General features: G+C 31.5%; 1 protein-coding gene across 3 annotated transcripts in view; it reads left to right on the top strand.

The window, feature by feature from the left end:
- Window positions 1–20604, top strand: part of LOC148599446 (innexin unc-9-like) — a 73967-nt gene extending 53363 nt beyond the window's left edge. For all 3 annotated transcript variants that reach the window (XM_088558415.1, XM_088558414.1, XM_088558416.1), the window contains exon 2: window positions 12165–20604. In XM_088558415.1, the coding sequence (XP_088414541.1) occupies window positions 12165–13368 (1204 nt within the window). In that variant the 3' untranslated portion in view covers window positions 13369–20604. The remainder of the gene's footprint in view (window positions 1–12164) is intronic.
- Window positions 20605–25162: the final 4558 nt, after the last annotated feature.

Below are 25162 nucleotides of genomic sequence, written 5' to 3'. Positions count from 1 at the left end.
TGTCCAAAGCGAACCGTGCGAAATCCGAAATCCCATCTAAACCAAACAATATTTCAAAGTCCTTTCATAATTTCCTTACCATTAAAATGAAATTTAAGTATGTTGACAAAACAAACATGAAATACCAGATTCTCACAATGTTTATTTTAGCTTATCCATTTATCATTAAGATATTAAGAGATCGTCCTTGACGACATGGTGATTTAAATGTGTTTTGAAACTTTGTAACCGAATCATTATCTTAAGCAAACTCTACAATCCAAAGAGTATCGGTTTTGACAGTTTACACTGTATTTGAACTGATTGCATTTATAGGTTTTGATGCAAATTAAATCGCCAAAAAATCATATAAACATTTTATATGCCTCCAAAATATTCACAAATGCATATCAACTACTGAAGAGACACAAAGTAACTGCAATGTCGTTGAATGCATATCGGAAAGACCTAGTTTGTACGTAATAATTTTTATAGTACTCATTCCGAGTCGTCGAAAGTCTCTTTGACATAGAACTATAGGAATGCTTTAACAAACCTTTACAGCTCTAGCATTCCTCCACAAAGATCAATATATATTTCTTTCTATCGTCATATGCAAAAATCATTTAAATTTCAGGTGTTACTATATCTTACAACGCCATTACATCGGATAATTTATCTGATAGATTTCCATGAAATTGTTTATTTCGTATTGATTAATGAGTGTAAAATCGTTAAAATGCAGCATTATAGACTAGGGTAGCGACAGACAAGCTGACTTTCTACAAGCTTATCTATCTTCTGTTTTACTGCATAACTCATTGATTTCCGATTGTTTTTATATTAAAGTATAGTTAAAGGGATAAGGAGTTTTGCAAATATGTAAAAAGGGGTAAATTTTGAAAATCAGTTTTATCAAAACTGACACAAAATACTTTGAAAAAAACTATGGCCCAAGCTCTGCGAAACTTTTAATTTTTTATACCTAAGAAAATTCTTAACTGTTTGGTAATCAGTTTCAAATACTTTGATTAGGATAACCATGGAAGTTACGTATGTTCTCAGACTTAAGTATGTTTAAAAATAATCAAGGGAACCAAGGTTATAGCGGTAATCAAAAGAATGTAATCCAGGGACAAAGAACAGACATGGAAAGCAGACATACACAACGAAGAACATTAAGTAACTAAAATTATACATACAAAGTAACAAAAGTAAATGAGCAACTTGGACTCCACTAAAACTGGGAGCAAGGACCGGTAGGGTAAGTGTCCTCTGCTTGTCTAGAAACACCCGCCGAGTTGCTCATAAAAAGTCAAGTCGGGGGTAGAAAAAAAAAGGCTTTTTTTAGTTGTGGCCTGACTTATATAAAACTGGGTATTTTAATACAAGTTTAATATTTGCAATTCTGTGATGGTATATATACATGTACTGGTTTGTTTTTTAAATATGGTAGTTGAATAAGAATAACACTGAAAAAAAAACAGTCAATTTTACAGAATTTGTGACATTGTACTTAATGTAAAACATACTTTCTAAATATATCCTGCTTTACGAATTAAAATCATATCTCATTAACTCAACTAAATAAAATGTTCAAATTAGATGAGATATTAATTAGGATGGTTTCGTTAAATAAATGAATGAATTGTATTGGCTAAGAGCTGTACGCTTTGCTTACTTTGTTTCGTATTGTTTCGTTTTGTTTTGTTTTCTTTTCATTTGAGAAATATCCTTTTATCAGCAGCATTAGAACCTAATTCGTAGGAAGTTCAAGATTCAAAAATAATTATGTACATGAAATACTCACATGCAAAAATGGGAAAAAAAGGAAGCCAAATTCATGGCATGATTTGTTGTCTGTAGTTATTCATTCTTGATATACGTTCAATATGTCAATTTCATAATGTGTTTTAAATCGATGTTATCATGTAACAAATATAAATTTGTCAATTCTTATTACAAATTACCATGCATATCTCGGGTTGACATTTTCAAAATCAATTATAAACTAACCTACAATTGATTATTGAAGCTTGTAACAATAAACATTATTGTTTGTACTTCCTTTCCTTGTTAACGTTGTACTTGCTAAGATATAAGCCTACCTATAACTATAGATCAATTGTGGAACTTAGCATCAGTCTCTATAAAAATCATACAGAAGGTTATTCGTGCATATAAAAAACGTATTCACATTTATTTTTCAATTTGACATGTACAAACCATATAGCATGCCTCAGTTTGTTATTTGGTTTTTGCACTTTGGGACAAAACCTTTATAGATTGTGCATGAAATTGGCATTTTACAAGATTTATCATTCTTAGTTTAAGTAAGTGGGAGAAGCATTATATAACAAGTGCTATCTTTAAAAAAAACGCAACTAAGTGATCAGTATTTCCCCAATCGGGAAACAGAATTGTGATCATGTGTCTTGCGTTTCCATGGAAGAGCGTCTTTAAGGTCAAAGGGTAAAAAGCGAAACTTTACCGACTGCGTTGGAAACAAAAATCAAATCTAAGTATAGGAACGACCATCGTTATGTAAAACTAAAGCATATGCAGACCAAAATAAAAAGTCGTTGCCTCAACGCATTGTATCATATCTACAATTAAGCGTGTCAGATTTTGATGTGAATTCAACGCTATGAAACAGTTGAAATTTGAAAGCCTTCCCGCAGAAAATTAACTCAAATTAATATCAAATTCAGGAACTGGTTGGACTTGTCTTAGTGTTTACTTGGTTCACCTTGGTAATTTTTTTTCAAATGTTTATAAATTTTTACTTATTTTATTTTCAAAAATATTGCGATTTCAGAATTAAAATATCTTTGCAATCTGTCTTCGAAGATAAGTAACTACTTGTGTTATTTTAACAATCTCTAAATCAATGAATACATGAGATCAATGTACTCATGACCGGATGCTGACGATTTTAAATTATTTTGTATGTCGCTAATTTTTGCTATTTCCGATTACCAATTGTATTTTAGAAACTGCTTTTATGATATAAAAATACTAAATGCCTCACATGTATGATAAACAGTCGAGCTTTGTCCTGTCAATAGTGTTGACAGTTTCAGTGAACTATGACTATTTAAAAGTTGCAAGAACCAGGATGACACATGTTTTCTAACGTTTACCTCAAACAGAATTTTGCAGTAATGGTCGTTTTAAGCATGTAACGATGACAACATATATTCCTTTTGTTTTAAAACAAAATGATTGCCCTTACTCAGACGTTGTTGTATTTTATTTTTTTTTTCGTGTATGTATTAAACAAGAGGCTTATGGCGAATGCTTGTGTTTGAAACATATAATATCTCAATGGTGAACATGTAATTTAGGTCTAGAACAGATGCTTAGTTCAAATATATTAACGAGGTTGTCATTGTAAAAATCAGGCTGATCCAATGATGTGAGTGACTCACGGTACATTTTATCCAATAGAATTTTTCGTCCAATGTTTTTGTCCTAGATGTATGATGTCCAATAGAATTTGATTCTTTGAAATCTAAAATTGATATCTCAGAAAACCACTTAAAAAAACAAAACTTTGCACAAAATAAGGTGTTATCTTCCGAAATCTTTGAATGAATTTCAAAGAGTAATCAAGGGAATCAAGGTTATAGCGGCAATCAAATGAATGTAATCCTGGACAAAGACCAGACATGGAAAACAGACATACAAAACAAAGAACATAAAGTAAATAAGATCATACATACAAAGTAACAAAAGCAAATGGGCAACTCGGACTCCACTAAAACTGGGAGCATAGACCTGGTGCACCGGTAGGGTAAGCGTCCTCTGATTTTCTAGAAACACCCGCCGAGTTGCTCATAAAAAGTCAAGTCCGGGGTAGACAAACGAGGAAAGGAAAACTATGACCCGTTGAATAAATCAGCTTTCATGGTGCAGATGGATACACCATAACGATTCACGAGAACGGTTCACGAGTTCTTGATGACGACCATAAAACTTCTGTAGTGATGACTTTAATCTTGTAGCAACATACCCCTGTTCCAGAAACCTATTTGTTAGAGTTTTAGACTTTTTTAAATTTTCCTGATTTTTTTAAAGATTTGTACAAAGAAAACTTGTTCCTTTGATTTCTCATCAATTAAAATGCATATAAATAGAATATATATATATAATGAAATGACATTAGTTTAATCTATGTTTCATATATTCCAATTCATAGGTACTTACGGAAATACACTTATTCATCTAAATTGGTTCTGTATTATTCTTGTCAAGAGATCGATACCGTTAATGGAATATTTGTGGCCAAAGCTCTTAAAGACCTGTAAAAGTAGATAGATTGAATTAGCGGTTTAATATTACGGGGACTACCACTAATCGTTAAACATCTTTATTTAAAATATGGTTGCAGATAGGTCAATAGACATATAATATGTCTCCAATCAATTTTATTTTTAATTTGATTTGATTTTGATTATTTACCGAATTCGAATTTAAAATTTAATGTTTATGACCTCCTACTACATTTATTTTAATATGACCTGCTTCAAAGCTATTTACACCACATCCATTGTAAAAACAAAAGTGATAAACACATGACCAACATTTCGTGCAACGCATAGGCTGCGTCTATTCAAACATATGAAGAAACAAGTCCTATTAGAATCGAAATAAACTATGGAAACTCCATTTTAGCATTGTTTTACCACGAGCTTGCCATTTATGTTGTTGGTCAGCCCGTGGTAGAACAATGATAAATTGGAGTCATTTATTTCCTAATTTCTATTTGATTATTACTTACAATGTTTTGGTCGGTAACTGTTCCTCCGATTTATCAACATCGCCTTATCTTTTTAACGAAAGGCCCTTTGTAGTATTTCTTTTTTTCAAAGGCAGTTTTATAAAGTTAAAGCAATTAGACAATATTTAGAACTGAGAATAGTATATCATTTCATTTGTACTGTAAGGCCAAAGACTAGACAAAAAAAAAGAATATAAACACATTTTTACTTAAAAATTACACATGGAAACATAGCAATGGCAACTTAAGCAGGGGACGCTTACCCTACCGGTGCAACCGGTCCATTCTCCCAGTTTTTAGTGGAGTCCGAATTGTTCATTTGCTTTTGTTGCTTTGTATGTACGATTTTAGGTACTTGATGTTCTTTGTTGTGTATGTCTGTTTTCCATGTCTGGTATTTGTCCTTGGATTACATTCTTTTGAATCAAGAGAACCAAGGTTATAGCGGTACTCAAAAGAATGTAATCCTGGGACAAAGGCCCGACATGGAAAACAGACATACAAAACAAAGAACATACAGTAACTAAAATCATACATACAAAGTAACAAAAGCAAATGAGCAACTCGGACTCCACTAAAAACTGGGAGCATAGACCAGGTGCACCGGTAGGGTAAGCGTCCTCTGCTTTTCTAAAAAAACACCCGCCGAGTATAATCGGGTATTAATGGAGCTACAGTAATAAAGCAAAAAAAAAATACTATTCACAGTAAGGAGAAATTATTCATTACAACTAACTAACATAACATAAAGGTAGAAAATAACATGGCAGTAGTGGAAACATATCCCAAATTGACAAAACTAGATTAAAGTAACAAGAAATTAAATAATCCAAACAACATTATAAATCAATTTTGGTACAATTGAATCTTACCTACGCTTTAGGGCGAGCGTTTAATAAGTGTGGTTTTAATTGTAAATGATTTGGGGGGGGGGGGCATTAAATTCTCTGTGCATTATTTTTTCCTGTCTCAGCAAATATTATTCCGTTGCCTTCTTTTGCCTTTTGAGTTTGATATTGTTTAACCTTTAATTTCCTATTTGATTGAACTCTTCATTGCCATCGACTTTTCTCTAAATAAAACTAGCATGGTTACAAACCCTACTACTTGCCATTATGAGCATTAATGACCATAAGCATATTTTGTAGTCTTATAATGCAACAGCAAAGCATTACTTAACCTACTTCAGACTTGTAAGCAGGTTTCGATGTTTCAGAAATTAAAAAGTCAAAAGATCAGGTACTGACAACAAAGTCTATATCGACCTTCTAAACAATGATTACGTAATTTATCTAATGGGAATTAATGGGCATTGATGATGGTTTTGAAAAACATGACTCTACAAAGCCTTTTGTCAGGCGATTAAGAAATATGCTTTCATAATGGAAACTTTCAACAGAATGATTAATGCCCTAACTTTGAATCCCATGTGGTGCTATAACCGTATGCAATATGATATTAGTTCTTGTGCAGCAAAAAGGCTCTGAAATGACAGATTCGAAAGTTTATTAAATTCAAAAGAACAAAGATAGCTCTTTGATAATGATGCTTTACTCAGGTGATATGTTCAGAGATGAAAGACTTCGCAAAATAGAAAATTTCCTTCAAAGGCATGTTTATCTTGTTTTACTTTTTTTTTTCATTTCGTTTAATTGATAGGTAGCAAAGTGAAATTTGTTTTACGCAGATGGCACACAGCATAAACATTTAAAACAATTCCGATTTTTATTTTTTAGAAGTTTATCGAAACATTAAATGAAAGTAACAAAATAGATCGCGCAAAATGTCTTGCTTATAACTAAACCATTAGAATTTAATCTCTAGGTAAGAAACATGATACGTCGTTTTAATGATTTTTTTAAATGTAATTCGAATTGTCTTATTTTTCTATTCAATGATAACAATTGAATATATCCCTGCGTATTCTTAACCTGAACTGTCAATCGTATTTCGTTTCCTTTTCACGTTAAGGAGGTATACCTAGAGTAAGAGACATAACTCTTGAAATCAGTTATATGCTTGTATCATATTCGATTTCACCAAAGCCTTTCAAGCTTTCATTTGAAACAGAATGAATTTAGTCCAAGTTACGTTGACGATTACATGACTTAGATGTAAAATGCTGAATACAAACGTTCCAATGATTTGCAAGAGTTGTGTCCCTTACCTGAGGTCTATCTCCTTAAGTGTTGATTTGTTCACTGTGTTGACCGTGACTTTCCATAGTTTTGACTTTGTTCCGATGAGTATGTACCTTGTACATGGATGATTAATTCGTAGATAATATTGCATTCCTTTTTAAATTCGTTGCAGTTGAAAGTGTTTTAGGCTTTTCATTTCTTTGTGAATTTATTAACCGTACATGTACATTTCTTATAAAAAATATGAGTAACAATTCATTGAAATCAATTTCAGAACTTGTAAAAAGAAGTCGACAGAGAAAAAAATATTTTTCAACATTAACCTAAAACGTGAACAGATAGCTGATCAGTACACAACCATTTCAGTACCCGATCCTCTTTTATCTTAATTTTACAAGGCATGTATAAAGGAATGAACCAACTATTGACGCACCTAAATAGCTAAATTCAGCGTAAAATGACACTGTTTTATGGATAAAATCAGTCGGCTCCTTTCTTTGATCTCAACAATTTCACATATTATGCACTGCAATAACAGCCGAGTCGGAAATGCCGTAAAATGGATAGAGTATTTATATGTTATATAAGTGAAGTTTATTTTTATATGACAAATTCTAGGTACGATTTTTGTGTGTCTTTTTTCTGTCTGCATACAACATCCGTTGTCATGAATAGTTTTTAATTTGTTAAATAAGGAGTTTGATTAGTATTTATTTGAAACAATGTTATCTTATATGTTGTAACGTTTTCTCTTATTCTGTTTGCGTTTACCAATCTTAAGCTTACCTGCAGAATTAAAACATCATAATCTATTTTACGTACCTACTTTTGCGTTATGCGTTTATATCATTGGGTTAACATATATAGTGAACTCTAACTAAACTGAAACAATGACTAAACCATACTATTTCTCCAGTCCTTTCGTATCTGTTTTAATGTCTTTTGACAAGCTGCACGCAGCCGCAGACGTTTGTTTCCTTTATTACTAATCGCTGAAGAAAGGCCTTTTGATATTTTCGGGCATTATTCAAATCATACGTCTTTTGACAGTCGGTTTACGTGACGTAAAATCATTCACTTTTCCCCGACTTTGCAAGTTTCTTGCATTTTGTGAGAGGACTTGCTGCACTGTGTTGAGTAATTTTCGGACGTCAGACGCTGTTTGGAGCTTGGTCTTTTGAATCTGGATTAACCGCTCCAATTAAACAGTTCAGTTTTGTTTAGACAGGTTTTACTGAAGATGTATTTCACGACACTAACCTGTCTTTCTGTCGGATGCAAATCATTAAGTAGTAGTACTTCTGATATATGTTTTACATATGTACAAAGCAAATATTTGTATAAAATTAGGACCAAAAATATATTTATTGAATGCATACGATATGATAATAAATAATTCAAATATTGAAAGAAATCAATAGTTAAATTACCTCATTACTGGTCCCAGGGGATGTTATTTCATTATGCTTTAATGCAAAAAAACATTTTTTGGCATACGATATATATATTATTTGTAACGACTTCGCAAGATTGATTATGTTTAAGAAAAAACACTTAAAGAAACTTTATTCATTATATAAAAAAAACATTATTTATCAAATTATAAAGGATCAGTTATTTAACGAATGACTGTTATATTTTTCAGTCTTTGAAGGAATAACCTCAATCACGTGGTGCATACTAAATAATCTGCGAAACAGTCATTTATTTTAATTTAAGTACTAAAATTCAATGAGTAAATTATTAGAAAAGTTTGTTGACGTCACAGTCATAACAAAATTTGGTTTATGAGATGATAAACGAATTTTATTTTATCTAATCAGAAAACTGTGTTACTTCTGAAATTAAATTTTATGTGATTAAAGTAATTAGGAAAGTTATGATCCTTCACATGTTATTTGTTCATAATAAACTATAGTGATACAAGTAAAGCTATAGTACTGTTCGATGAACAAAGGTAAAAAGCGTTACAAATTTGGAGAGAGAAATAATGAATTCGAGTTTTGGCACATGGATTATATGGCTTAAAAATTTAATTTACAATTTTTTTTTTTTTTTTGTTTTTTTTTTGTTTGAATTGATATAGTATTTCTACTGAGGAGGGAGTCAAAAATGGCTTTTACCGTACTCCGTCCTGTAATAAGAAATAATATAAATGATATCCGCTAAAAACTAGGAGCGTGGACCAGGTGAACCGGTAGGGTAAACGTCCTCCGCTTTTCTTGAAACACCCAGTTTTAAGTGGAGTCCGAGTTGCTCATTTGCTTTTGTTACTTTGTATGTAGGATTTTAGTTACTTTGTGTCATTTGTTGTGTATGTCTGTTTTCTATGTCTGGTCTTTGTCCCTGGATCGAATTCTTTTGATTACCGCTGTAACCTTGGTTCCTTTGTTTACTCTTTGCTAACAGTGTTTCTGTTTACAACTTAAATTTGTTGACTAACTATCATTGGTTACAATTTCAAAATTTTAGAAGTTAAGTGAAGTCTGAATGTAAGATAAAATTTGTTAATTACGTCATTTGTCTGTGGACGAGGGTAAATAAGGCTGATTTATTATTTATATTGATATCTGTAAATCGTTCCAAAATATAGCAATCCAACGGAGAGATCAAATTTTAAATTATTAAATATTCAGATCTGCGTAATGGAGCTAAGTTATTCAATATATCTGATATTATCAGGCAAACGTTCTTCCATTTTCGACCAATTAAAAGGTAACAAGGAAATTCAATAAATTAAACATAAATTAAACATAATATTTACTACATATAGTAAAGATTGCTTTAAAGTTTGAGGAAATGACACTTGAAAAAATCATTTATTTAAACAAATGGTTGTTGTTTTTGTTTGTTGATTTGTTTTGTTTTCTGTTTTATTTTTTTTGTTTTTGTTTAATTTTGTTTGGTTTTGTTTTGTTTTGTTTGTTGTTTTTTTTAAGCGGGAAAATACACTTTAACTGTAATTATTTTCATTTTCCTGATCTGCTGTGTTATAAATCATATTGAAGACATCGTTATATAAAAGGCCTCACCAAACAGCTCTTTTTTTACCATGGTTGTTTTATTCTGGTTTACTTCAGTTAAGTGACGCAAACAGGCGAGACTAACAGTGTTAAGTGTTTGATATTTTTATATAACTATCTCCCCATTCTAATACAAATGCAATTTTCTTTATATCAATAATAATTTCAGAATTTTATCGAATATGACAGTCTAATTTCATATCAGATTTTTGTGGTAAATTGTTGTCTGTTTATTTTCTTCGTTGATGGTAACTTTACCAACAGAATAAAGTACACTTGTGACAATTAACCTGAATAATTAACATGATACAGTTTACTTGTGAGACAAGAACATTTTAACAAATAGGAAATTCACTAATGAAAATCGATCTATTTACCAAATAACAAACTGCATTATTTATGGAATTGAAGCTTTTTAATTTAAGAAGTAGAATGCATGTTTTGACTGATGTATTCAATGACCTTAGAAAAAATAATGCATTTTAGGAAGAATGTTTCTTTACAGTGATGACGAGGTTTTTATGGGACGCAAGGATTTTGTTATGACACAAGGTTTTTTTTTATGACGTTGATGTTTGTCAATCTGGTATATAAAATGAATTGGTTTGGTAGTTATCCCCCACCCTCTTCAAACGATTAAGGTTAGACATCCAACGAGGTTTAGATTCATTGTCGTATGGAAGTTGATGCAGTCATATCCTTAAATGCTAGCAGTAACTGTATAAACAATCTTATGTATGTCAAATAAATTCATAAATGTAAATAGAACATCAAATATAAAGAATCAACAAAATGGAATGGATTACTATATGCACTTTTTTGGCCCTGGTCCAAGCCGTTTTTTTTTTTTTTGTTTTTTTTTTTTGTTTTTTGTATTTTGTATGCAATTCTCATGGACCGTATTGAAACAAATGTCAATCAAAACATGAAATGACGCCATAATCACTAATCAATTATAATAGATCCATGTCATGTAAGCGTTTATTGATATGTCTAATAATGCGGCAGGACAAAGCTTTTTAATCACTTGAAACATGCAACGCACGTTAACGGCGTATTAAAATTTCATCTAGGGACTATATAACATTTCTAAGCACAATTTAATGAAATCATTCATTTCTGTCAAATTTGCATGTTTGCTGTGTTGTACAATGGCATCCAACGTGGAAACCTCAGTACAAGTAAATTGATCGTATTTTTGCATATTTTCGTTTTTCACGCCATTTGCCATTATTCACAACTTTTCACTGGTTTCAAACATGTTCATTCCTTAATTGAAATATAAAGCAATTTCCAATTCGATTTTTGTTATATTACATGATGGAGTGTTATTATTGCGAGACGAAAATATCAAGCGAGTCTGGATTGTTTTGATTTGACGCAATTTGACCTTTTGAAGACATATGTCTTTTTATTGGTATTAATTTGAACTTGCAGTAGTAACGAGTGCCCATCTTATAAATTAGATATGTTGTGTATGACCGGTTGCACATTTTTGTCATGATTGAAAATGTGCTATGGTCAACGCTTAAGCACTGACGAAACATCAAAATGAATTATATCAAATTATTTTAACTGCCACTAATTTCATTTTTTGAAATATCATCAATGCAGTGCACAAGCTGAGGAAATGTTTACGTTTGCAAAAAGAAAGGCGGAATTTTTACTGTTCTATTTGAGAGGTCAAAATGCATCGCCCGTATTTTACCAGTGATATATGGTTACTGACTGAATATAACTTTCTTTTTATCTTGCCGACAATGTAATTTGTCTTTAAAAAAAATTTGCAGTAAAAAGACCAGAACACTACGCTGACTTGACAAAAACATTGACATGCGCATTTGGCTTGAACCAGTGAAAATGATCGGTATTCTCGTACTTTCTCGCGGTTCTGAGCTTCATTCGTATATTAGTTTTATGTCAAGTAAGTGCGCTGTTATAGTCTATTTAGGTTGTCACTTACAGAAATTTCATGTAAAAAATGAATGTTGTAAACGCGAAAATAGGTCTTAATATCATGCCTACAAACGAATACTTTATACATGCTCTCGTTCCCATTGTTTGGAGATAGACTTACTTCGTACCTTACAAATTGTTCCCAAAATATAGATACTGTCGTGATTTCTTGTCATATTTTGTTATATTTATGTCCTCGATACTATACTATTTGTGCAAGAGATATCTAGACTTAAGGTATTCAGTATGTATTTCTAAGTTATGTTCTCATGTCTTTTGTAGGCTTGACAGTGTTCTCGGGAGTTTTGCAACTTATGCAAGATTAAAAGGTCGCTATGACGACGATTGGATCGATCGACTGAACCATTTGTACACAACCATTATTTTTATCATTTTCACTATTGTCGTAAGTACAAAACAATACGTCGGTGAACCTATACATTGCTGGTGTCCTGCAGAATTTAAGGAATCTATGGTAGACTACACGAACAATGTGTGTTGGATCTCGAATACATATTATGTACATTTCAAAGACGATATCCCTAAATACAATGAGGCACGGTATGAAAATGAAATTTCGTACTATCAGTGGGTCCCAATGATTTTATTGTTTCAGGCCTTACTTTTCAAGGTTCCGTGTATCATGTGGAGAATTTTAACTGCATCTGCAGGCGTTAATTTAGATAAAATCGTAACACTTGCAGCGGAAACACAATACATTTCACCAGATGACAGAGAACGAACCATCAAACACATCGTACGTTATATGGACCGTTGGCTTGAAAATGCACGCGAGTACCGATCAGGGTGTTTTATACGCTTAAGACAGACTATATCAAAGTATTGTTGCATTGTTTGTGGCAAACGTTATGGGAACTACCTTGTCACAATTTATATGTTTATAAAATTGATGTATATGTCTAATGCAATTGGTCAACTATTCATACTTAATGAATTCCTTGGAACAAATTACAATGCCTATGGACTTGAGGTTCTGACACATCTCGCCAACGGGGAGGAATGGGATGAGTCCTCCCGATTTCCTCGTGTTACACTCTGTGATTTCAAAATTCGGAAGCTTGCAACACTCCAGCAGTATACAGTTCAGTGTGTATTACCGATAAACTTATTCAATGAGAAAATTTTTATTTTCATCTGGTTTTGGTTAGTATTTGTATCAATTCTTAGTTCTGCAAATTTTTTGATATGGTGTTATACTATGATTTTCAGACAGCATAGAATTCGTTATTTGAAAAAATTCCTCAGGATCAATGAATGCTATAAGTCAGAACTAGACAAAAAGATGGCTGTCAAATTTGCAGAACAGTATTTGCGACAAGACGGCATTTTTGTTTTGCGCCTCGTTGGGAAAAATGCAAATGACGTTTTAGTGTCAGAGATAGTGCTCCAATTATGGAATCACTATAGAAACAAGCCTTTATTCAAACATGCTAACCAGGTGAGTGATGACAATAGCAACGTTTGACTAACGGCACAAAAACTGTTAAAACTAGTCAAAATCCAGTATTATGCATTTGGTGATGGTGATAGTTTAGAGGGACAGAGGCTTTCTGATATTCTGATTTCTGAAGATCACAATCTTCCAAATGGATTCGTAAGCCCTCCAAATTGTGAAACTGAAGTTTAGATAAAGTAGTCAGGAATGAATCCTGTGTGATTGTCATCCGGGAATTAACATTTGAAATGAAATACGAGGATGCAATTTTATTAATTCAAACGTCACCGTCCATATCAAGTCATAGAAAATCCGGAACCGTAAACTTTGGATGGCAACCGGAAGTTGAAGCCGAAACGTTTCCTATCAAAAGGTGCTACAGTATCCACAAAGAAAAGTCACGTGACGATTGTTTACTGGTTTAGAATTTACGTCGAATGTTTTAACAGTGATAGTGGTTTGCGCATATGCAAAAGTTGCGTTTTCATATTTTATAACGTTATTTGTTCATAATAATTTCATGTAATTTTTATGTCAATATTTACTATGCTTAATGTTCTTTCTTTTTTTTTCCTTTTTTTTTCAATTGATATGCTATATTTACAAATGTGCCGAAAGTTAATAATCCTAAATTTAAAGTGGAAATCAGATTAACGCAGCCAAATGTCGGCATAGTATCATATCTCATACTCTAACTAAACTTTTTCAATGTTTTATCATACTGAAAAATTGCATTGATCAAAGTCCCATTTTCGGTTGGAATCCTGCATTATGCATACAAAATTTAAAAAAACTTTGGTAATAGGATCAAATTTTCCGTATTATGTTGATGATATGAGTATGGAATTTTCATTGAAAAGCACTGTAATTAAAAATTCAAAAGTAATTCATTGTGTCAAATTTTCAATCATATATCCGAATAATCGGATGTTTTTTTTGGTTTTTTTTACTCGCGTATCTTATTTCATCCGTAATATGGTGGATTCTTACTGAGACTATTTTGTTTAGTTGAGTACATTTTTAGTCATAAGTTCTAACAACTATCCTATTTTAGTCTATCTCTAGTGTTAATTGATCTTGCTGCATTATCTTGATATGTCTTTTTAATAACACAGTCAAATCATCTTCATATCTCATTTGATGATTTAAACTGATGTCTATCTACATACATTTATTTCTATGAACTGTGAGTGACATCAATGGTCGTTTGAAGTCATTATACTTTAACAGACAAACATACATCCTTTAGCTTTTGAAACCCCCAAACTATTTCATAAAAAATTCGGAAGTAAATTGCCTCTCTTCTGTTAATATCTAAATTGTATGAATAGCAGTTGGTAATAAAATACATTCGAAAATCACTCTAGACGCTGCAATCAGCCTTTTCAGAAATTGCAAGTACTACAGACATAAATACATCCCCTACTTGCTAAGTCAACAGGAAAGAGTAACAGTTGTTGACCAAACTGTTTTCAAGATTTAATCATGTCTAGAAGACGATATTATATACTGCATTCTAAAACATGACTCCTCTAAAAAAGAAAAATAGGGGGGATGTTTCTAAGTACAGTAAACAGTGTAAAGTCTTATCAAATAAGTATTTTGAAAATAATGAACTGGTGTGTAATTTTTATCAAGCCTATTAAATTAAAACAATTTTGAAAATGATTCATAATAAGCATCTTTAGCGTAATTTATAGCTGAGTATGTTCTAGGTAAACTCCTAAAATCTAGATCAAACACAGAGACGTCCTTTGAAAAGTATTTGAATTTTCAAAATTCCTTAAATTAAATAACTTGTTGTCGCAAATAGTCCGTGAATTGTAAAATTAGGTTGCATAGTTCCTTTGTTTCTACTGTACTGAACATATTGTATTTAAGTAGTTGTCTTTGTAAGAATCATGCAAAATCTGAAAAATGTGATACACCCCAAAAAAGGCTACATATTTTATATTTGTAATTAAGTTGTTTTATGGGTCTATACTATGAAATGTGTAATTATTCATTCAAATCTGCCTGCTCTTAGGAGATAATCAACATTGAAAATCCAGTGGATTCTTTTGTATTTCAGCGTCATTTACAGAGTTATCTCCCTTAATTTTGAAATCTACAGTGCATTCTATATAATTTTTATCTCCTAAGAGCACAGGTTATATGAAAAACCACATGTTAATTTCTGTTTACTATGACATTTCAAACAAAATATCAAAAATAAAAATATGCAGGCTTTTTACCCATGAATCACATTTTGCATGATCCTTAGCTGGAGTCCTACTTAAACATTTGTGCGCATATGGTGTGTTTGGTTGAAATGTTACTGTTATTAATAAGAATTTAATACTGTAAATTCAAAAATCATTGCTTACATCGATTCTTGTGATTTTATCATTATAATCGAAAATGCGATTTGTATCTTGTGCGATTTGAATCAATTTTAAATCCCCCCCCAAAAAAATTGTAAAAATTCACTAGTGTGATTTTTATTTTTGCTATCTTAAGTTATTCGCATTTTTTCCTTAATAATAAATATATCGCAGTAATTTCTGAATTTACAGTACTGCATTTTGATTATTTTTTTCTGTGTAGGTTTGTTGACAATGATCTCAGTATTTGTATCCTGTTAACGTACTAATTTTTGCTATATTCGCGGTGTTCTAGCTTTCGCTATTTTTGCAGTGGACAAATAATACCCGCGAAATTGATTTTAACACCATTTAACGCTAAATATTTATTGAAACCGCGAAAAGTGATATTTGCGAATATGTTCACTTGACAGTATCCGCGAAATTAAGCAACCGCGAAAATTAATACGCTTACAGTGTGCGATAAGTATTTTATTATAGTTAGGTATTGCATTGTTCTGAATAAGGCGAAGTTTTACACTTGTCGTTTTGAAAGTGACAAGACAGTTAATGTTAGTCAACAATTGTTGTCATTAATGTAATATTAAAATATTGCTAAGTACACTTTAGTTCTCGTGGACTAAACGTTTTCACTCATTGACAGTGGCTATGGCTCTCTTTTTGAAGATGTACTAGTGAAATATACAAATAAGTTTTTTTTATAATTTACAAAACGTTTTGAACAGCATGCGGTGCTTTAACGTGTAAGCGTAGTGAAACTATATTTTTCGAGTGAAAAATGGTTATCTTCATTTTTTTTTAAGTTTTCTAATGTATTACCTTGAAACTCTCCCAAGTCTCTTTTTTCAGAATGCAATGTATTTTATAAGATCATATAGTCCAAACCTTTATGATGAGATAGCACGAAACCGTCAAGGAGTGTTATCTCTGACGCTGTTTGGTGATGTATTCTGCAATGAACAAGTGTACCATGTGCATGTATGCCTTTTAAAATTTTTCAACTGATTCAGTGGATTATATATCAAAATAGATATCTTACCGGTTCTAGTATTTTGCTTGAAATTAGAAGTCGGCTCACTGTTGTGTTCAGAAATTGTTGGTTTGTTGCTTTTAATGCAATTTATTCTATACTGTACAGACATATCTAAAAACGTATCTTTCTTATATACTAAATTTTCGCTATTTTTGCAGTAAACAAGTAAGTGTGAAAACAGATACCCGCAAAAGTGATTTTAAAAAAAACTTTAAGAATTAACAACTTTCAAAACTTTAGAAAACAATACCCGCAAATATTATTTATTATATTAAATCCATTGATATGAGCATAGGCATTATTACGTTTATTATTTTTGTCTACTAAAGTTAACCAATCAACGTCGACAAATATAATCTGAAAGGATTTTTTTACAAGAATTGAAACTTAGCAATTATTTCTGAATTTTAGTTTTGTTTTAGCTGTTACAAAATTTTAATGTTTTCAAGTTCGGCTAACAGACAGGTAAAGTTATGTATATATATAAATATATAATTGAATTTTAATGTTATGGTAATTAAATATGAAAATGAAAACAGAGTTAAGTTAAATAGTTAGGGTTTGTACATCTTTAGCGCAACTGTGATTTATTGCATTTGTGTTTGTAATACCTATATGATTTGTATATAACGAGTGAGTGCTGGTGATATTATACTTATTTTTGTGCATTTGTTCAAATCTCATACCTCAAAGCAGTTTAGATTAAATTGCTTCAATTCAATTTTGTAAAAGTTAGAGCATATTATTTACAAAGTCACTTCTTTCTACATCTTTTTTTCAGCGGCTTCTTTTGAATGATATCGATTGACATGCCAAGTATATATAGCAAACATCTTTTGAAAATGTTCTTATATGAATTTTATATCGAAAATGACCTTTCAAAGTGTAAATTCAGAAGTTATAACACACATTTATTAATACAATAATGTCATTACTATTCAGATTAAAAAAAAAACCTATATAAGGAAATGGGGCGTGGTTTGTATGAGCATTGTATTAATTCCCAGCATAGTCGTTTAATATGTTTATCGTTCTTGGGTACCGATTTAGAAGCTATGTCAAAATCTTTTTTTTTTATTTTTGTTTTTGTTTATTTTTTTTGTTTTGTTTTGTTTTTGTTTTTTTGTTTTTGTTTTGTTGTGTTGTGTTGTGTTTTGTTTTGTTTTTTCTTTTTTCATAAAAAAAATAACTTTTCAACAGCATTTTTTTCATTTGGATTGGAGTTTGAATATGTGGTTAAATTGAATTAAAACCACAAAGACATGATACCTTAAAAACAAAGTGTATTTTACTTTATTTTACCTAAGATTTACAGTTGTTTCAAAGTGTTAATCTCTTAAATAACATTAATTAATTTACATTTGTCAAAAATATGTCCACGCAATAGCTATTATGACCTTCATATGAAAAGTGTTAGTATATGTAGCATGCAAATGTGTATGTGGTTATCATTTTTGTTTACTATATGTTATCAGCAAAAACCTATCGGTTTAGCCCATAAGATAGCGATTAATTCTAACTAACAAGTACCGCATAACTTTTTTTCCAAATAGTTTTCATGATAACTTTGGAAAATACATTTTTAAAGACATCAGTAAAATATTATAAATCTATCAAATCCAATAAGTGAAAGAATATTGCAAAATCGTCGAAGCCCATCACTCCTTGAAACCATAATGGGCCATTCAAGTTCCATCTGTTCCTACGCAAACTAATCACTTATTTTTTTTTTTAAATAAATGCACATATGTTAAACCTGGGCAAACTTGTTAATGCTACGAGGTTCTGATAGTGACAGGTAATACTGTAAGTTCACGAATTAAGCCAAGCGTCTAAGCATCTGATGACATTTTCCAACTTTACAGACATTTGCAATTTAACAATATTTTAGATGTAACAAATTAGCTTTTTCTGGTGATGCTGACGAATAACAACTTTGCTGTGACCAACTCACTATTGTACATTGTAAATTTCCGGCATTTTTGTTGGTAGCATGACTGCAACAATGTCAATCGCAATATTTCGGTTTCGGCATAGTGTAAACGCTGCATGTAATTCAACATAATTATAAACAACAAAAATCTTTCTATTGCATTTCTCATTTTCAGCTTTGTAGACACTTCTAGAAGATGTGTCAAAAAATCCATTTTCTCTAACAGATGTCCAATGGCTCAGAGTTATCTACCGTTACTCCTAATGCTTATTGTTTTATATGATAATCCAATTAGCAAAATGAAAGTGACTAAAATCAATTTAATACGAAAGTATGAATCATAGATACTGTTAACATTATACGAGTATTAGACCTCACTGGTAGTGGGGAGAATCTTCTGAAATTGTTTTGGACAGTAAAAATATACAAATGTAGGTATAATTATCAGTTGACTTAGTCAAAATCCCTCAATTTGGATCAGCAAACTTAAAACTTTTATCTTGCGTCTTATACCTATATGCTATTTATGATTTTATAGAAAAACAAATCAAAAACCAGATTTTGAAGAAAAAAAAATGAAGACATATTAACTGCAAACAATATGTTAGTTAAAGCTTGTACATCTATTAAATACTTTGTCTAATCGTTTCGTCTATTAAATGTTAAATGCCCCCGTCCATACGAAATTCTCTATGAATAATGTTACTACGCTTTAGAATTACAATCCATCAATAACTCATTTTTTTTTAATTTTCTCTGTATTATATGCATATTTAACCATTTGATTGATTTTATATTTTTACATTACAATAAAGAAAATACCTCATCATCAAAACAATGCTGAAATTTCTTCAGAAATATAAATTGACATCAGGATAAAATCTGAAAGGTCGAATGTTGAAATATTCATCTTAATTCTACACACAGTAGTATACTGCGTGGCCTTGGGGTCTTAATACCTTCGATAATTATTATAATATTTATATATTCTAGTAAATTTTTCGCTGGAAGGTTTTACGTACTAAATTACTTCGGGATTTACTCATGCGTTTATCTCATAGAAAACCAAAAGGAAATTGAGTGTTCTGATTGGATGATTTTCAGAAGCTTTAATCCTCTTCTAGAAGAAAACTAAAAATAGCAATTCTTTTGATGAGTGTCCCATGAGAGTATATAGTTTAGCCTGTATTTATAATGAAAAGGGATTGATACCTGCATTTATTTTTTAAATAGACCTATGAACCAAATTCAGAAATAAATCCACAGATATGTGTCAAGAAGCATGCTCACAACTGCAGTTAACTTAGATTTTTATAACCTTGGTTCCCTTGATTACTCTTATACGATTTTCATACATGTATTTTAAGATGCATATGTAACCTATAGTTTCTTGTTCTAATTATACGGGGAACCCAAATTGATGAAATAGAATAGCTAATTATGTTGAACGTTTGTCATCTCATCATACATTGTTTATATTCACGTGCAAGCTTTACCATTTGTCAAATAGAATCATAAACAAAGGGAATACTTTGTAAGTTTTTTTTACATAATACCACATTGTACATTGAACAGTATTTGTCATGACCATATGTAAGTAATTGTTTCTCAAAAACATAGTTCGACATAAATACTACATGTTCAAAAAATAAACTATAATACAATGATACTAAGTATTTTTTTTACATTTACATAAAGTTTAGGTATGGATCTGTATGAATATCAGGCAGGGGTGATTCATCATATCTCAAGATAACCAATGAAACTGTTCAAAGACATATGTTATATCCTAAAATCAACTTCCTGCATTCATTTACTTGGATCTGTATCATATCGTGAAATAGTTTTTGACTGGTTTTAATGGTGTACAAATTTTGGCGGGAACTTTTCACGTACATATTTATTGTACAACGAAACTAAACTATAAGCGTAAATATCTCCAGTGACCAACTTTCATTTGTTCTATTATTGTCGAATAAACATTTCATGAGGCCTACTAAGGGATTTCCAATCTAAAGACTTTTGGAAGTAAGATCATTATCTTCTACTTGGTTTTAATGTACAGCGGTAACAATACTAAAAACCCATATTTATGACCAAGTATACAGTATACCCATTACATGTATCATGAACAACTATTTGCCACAAATTACTTATTTAGTGTGATGAACCAAAGTTGATTACTAGACAAGTTTGTATTTTACTTGATTGTATATTTGACCATGGGCCAAAACCAAATCTATGTATGTAAAATACCTTTGTCATAAAAAGATTTTTAACATTTTGTCATTTTGTATATACTTTTAATCATTTTTAAGCTTTGTCACTACTATTTGTTAAATGCAGATTTTTATTAATTTTTCATTACATTGTAGCATTGTACGAGTAAACATTGTTGATTAAACTATGCACATTCAACAATTATCAACTTTTAATTGGTACAAACAAACAAAACAAAAAAGACATGTCCTCCACTTGTCCTTGATCTTTTTGTCCCTATATTATATGTTATAGTGTGTTTTTTAAGAGTTGTCGTCGTTCTGTTAACATGGCTTTTTAACACTTGTATTGGCTTGTTAGAGTTTGCCTAAAGGTTTTAATGACTTCTGGTGGGTGTTTCTAGAAAAGCAGAGAACACTTACCATACCGGTGCACCTGGTCCATGCTCCCAGTTGTTAGTGGAGTCCGAGTTGCTCATTTACTTTTGTTATTTTGTACGTATTATTTTAGTTACTTTATGTTCTGTTTTGTGTTTCTCTGTTTTCCATGTCTGGTCTTTGTCACTGGATTACATTCTTTTTTGATTTCCGTTGGAATCTTTGTTCCCATGATTACTCTTTCTGAGGGTAATTATTGTTTTAGACTTAGGTTATTCGGTGGTGGATTTGTTGCGTTTCAAAATATTCTTTTTATCCACATTTTGTACAATATGGACAACTAATGAATAGTAATTTTTTTTTACATGTCCCCAAACATACCGATATACAAATAGTCATGTTATGCAACTTCGTCTCATTTGAAAATAAACCTCCCCTTTTGCGTATCTTTGTCAATTTTCATTACGATCACTCTGTCAATCCTAACAGCAGCTCTTGTATAGTGAATTTGATTGACTAACTTTTTTTTCAATTTCAGCACATTAATAACAAGATTGGGTTCTCATTTTTTTACGCCTGTGCAGATGTTATTTTAAGATCTTTATTGAGATTATAATCATGAACATTGTATGTGGAGATTTGTCATCGTCCTTAGATGTATCTCCTTAATTAAATTCTATATACATGCATGAATGAACGCCTCATTCTATTTGGTCCAATTCTTAAACAACAATATTTTCAAGCTCCGAACAGCGTCTGACATTTTGAACTCACTCTACACGTGCATGCAGCAAGCACGCTAAGAAAATGCAAGAACCTTGCCAAGTCGGGAAAAAAAAGATAACGATCTTACGCGATGTTGTCCGATTGTCAAATGAGTGAATGATAGCCGAGAATTTTGAAACGCCTGTCTGCAGCGTTTACTAAAAAAGGAAACGAACGTCTGCCGCTGCATGGAGCTCGGTGGAGCTCATGTCTTACAAATCAGAAATAGTAATGTTTAAAGTAACTTGGACTGATTTCATTCTGTTTCATATTAAGAGCTTGATATGGTTTGGTGAAATTGAATATGATACAAACATCTCATTGATTTCAAGAGTTATTTCCCTTACCATAGATCTACCTCCTTAATCAGTCCTGGAAGACTGTTTTATTCAACATACAAAATGAACCGATAATAAATCATCATTTTTTTCTAATGTTTTCCTAATATTTTTCCTATCATTATTTTAATTAATAAAATGCTTTATAAATATTGAAATATCACTATTTATTTATTCGTAAATATAATGCTACACTATCTATTCATCACAAACGAGTATGTTCAAAGATTTTCATGATTTATTTAATAATACATTACATAGGTATCGAATTTAACATTTAAAATTTATTAAAAACAAACAAATTCTCATGTTCTGTCCTCAATAGAACCTAGGATAAAACACTTCCAGTTCAAGGTCAAGGTCAAGAACTGACACTAATAAAATTAGACATATCAAATTCATAAATGCATTAATATACCATTCCCTAATATGTTTGCTATAAATATCCGGTGCTTGAACTAGTGTGTTTGACCAAAATTTATAAGTTTACACAATACCTTTCTAGAAGATGAAAAAGTTACATCTTGTTTAAAAAGAAAAAAACAAATTAAATTAATACAGATTAGTACATGATATTGCTACAATTCAGTTTTAGTCCTGAAAATAAATAATGATAACAAATAAATAAAATATATAAACAGCGAAACCTGTCTAAAGCGAATCCCTTTCGATTGTAAAATTTGTCCGGTTTAGACAGGTGTTCGGTTTACTCAGGCTGAAATACATTTGAATTGACACGAAGGGATTAGAAAATGTCTTGTGTAGACAAGTTTGAGTGTTTTCTTTTTTTCAGGGGGTTCGGTATAGATAAGCTTCACTGAATGTAAAAAATAAAACATGATAAAAATAGAACAAGAAGTGATCTTTTCAAATAAAAATAGAAATTTACAGTTGTTATTAGGGATATAGATCTGAAATAAACATTGCGTTACATTCTTCGAGCTACATGTAAAAAATGTATGATTTATAGTCGTATTTCATATTTACGCAAGCCATTTTAGCAAGTCAAATATTTGAATTTGAAGTCTACTGGTGTCCATTGCTCCAATCAGAGAGTAAACCAGTTTATTGGGTTGGAAGGTTACTTCCCTTTGCCCAAAATTTAAAATAAAAACGAAGCCAAAGTTGGGAATATGAAAAAGGTCTATTGATATCTCCTCAGAAGTAGTTAAAAAAGAGAATGAATCCCCGACAAGTACCCTTGATAAGCGTTTTACTCACCTATAAACTGAATTATGCCCAGGTGAGTAGGTTCAAAATCCTGAGTAACTGAAAAGATGTCTGGATTCCTGTTACTCAAGAAAAATAGTTTTTAAGAACAAACAAATGTTAGTACAAATTTCCGTAGTGATACCAAGCTGAAAATAATTTATTAAGAAATGAAAAATGAAAATGTGATAGTTAATCTTATAAAGTCATAGAATTTAAGAAGGTGTCCATGCAAAAAGCAGGCAATGGGTTGCACATGACAAATTTTGTTTTCAAACATTTTTCATCTATTTCATATTACAAATGCATCCTTTCTAAAAGTTCAATGTTGGTTTTTGTTTAACTGTAACTGTTTAAGAGTAAAAAGTACATAGAAAGCATTGAAATTCATTGAAAAATGGAAATAATTATTTTTGTGTGAAATGTGGTTGCTCTGTTAGGGAACTTTAAAATCATCCATTGTCGCTTTATTTTTTTTTTACTATTTGAAATACCTTTGATATAAACATTGCATTAAAACAAAAAAAAGTCATTGAGATAAAATTTACCATGTGCCAACCATATCATAGGAACTGCCTGATTTTAACTTAGACGGTCTCTTAAAACATACCATTAACTTACACATTATACGATAAGACAGAAGACCACGATAAATGATTCAAACGGATAAAGGTACATTAATAGTATTCAGTTTATAATGTTTATGTCTGAGCATGTTTTCCATGGACAACCGAGGAAGTGGGTGGCACAAACCTATAGACGACAAAGGAAGGAGGTGGTACATACCCATGGACGACCAGGGAAGTGGGTGGCACATACTCAAGGACGATCAAGGAAGTGGGTGGTACATACCCATGGACGATCAAGGAAGTGGGTAGTACATACCCATAGACCACCAAGGAAGTAGGTTGTACAGACCCATGGACATCCAAGGAAGTGGGTGGTACATACCCGTGGATGACCAAGGTAGTGAGTGGCATACACCCATGGACGACCAAGGAGGTGAGTGGCATACACCCATGGACGACCAAGGAAGTGGGTGGCACATACCCATGGACGACCAATGAAGTGAGTGGCATATACCAATGGACGACCAAGGAAGTGGGTGGCGCATACCAAATTTTGCTTCAACAATAAATTTAATCCATGAGGGATCACAAACTTCGGTTTTCTAGAAAAATAGAATATCAGGCTATGATTTATATATAATTTATGTTGATATGTTAAGAAATTTTGAATGTTTATTCTGAGTCATCCACTTTTGATATATGTATAGAACAATCCCTGTTCTTTTTGACATCATGAGTGTACTATCACATTGGAACAACAAAAAATGGCGAGATAAAACTTATTCCATGCCTCCTATATGAAAGAATTGTCTGGTTTCTTCATGCACAGTCTCTCAAAACAAGTGTATGGATCTAGTCCATGTACCTTAACGTTTTATGGTAACGGATAAAACTCTATGAATTCAATTTAGTAACGCCCATCGTAAGACGTCTGTTGTATTAATTTTCAATAAGAAGTTTCTTTTAATCCGCCTTATTATCGATTAAACATCGCCATTTTGTATGATCATAAATGAC

The sequence above is a fragment of the Perna viridis genome, chromosome 13 (genome assembly GCF_037379345.1).
Source record: "Perna viridis isolate PV_CMFRI_1.1 ecotype Kerala chromosome 13, ASM3737934v1, whole genome shotgun sequence".
NCBI classification, from domain to species: Eukaryota; Metazoa; Mollusca; class Bivalvia; order Mytilida; family Mytilidae; genus Perna; species Perna viridis.
This window is presented reverse-complemented; position numbering and strand designations above follow the sequence as displayed.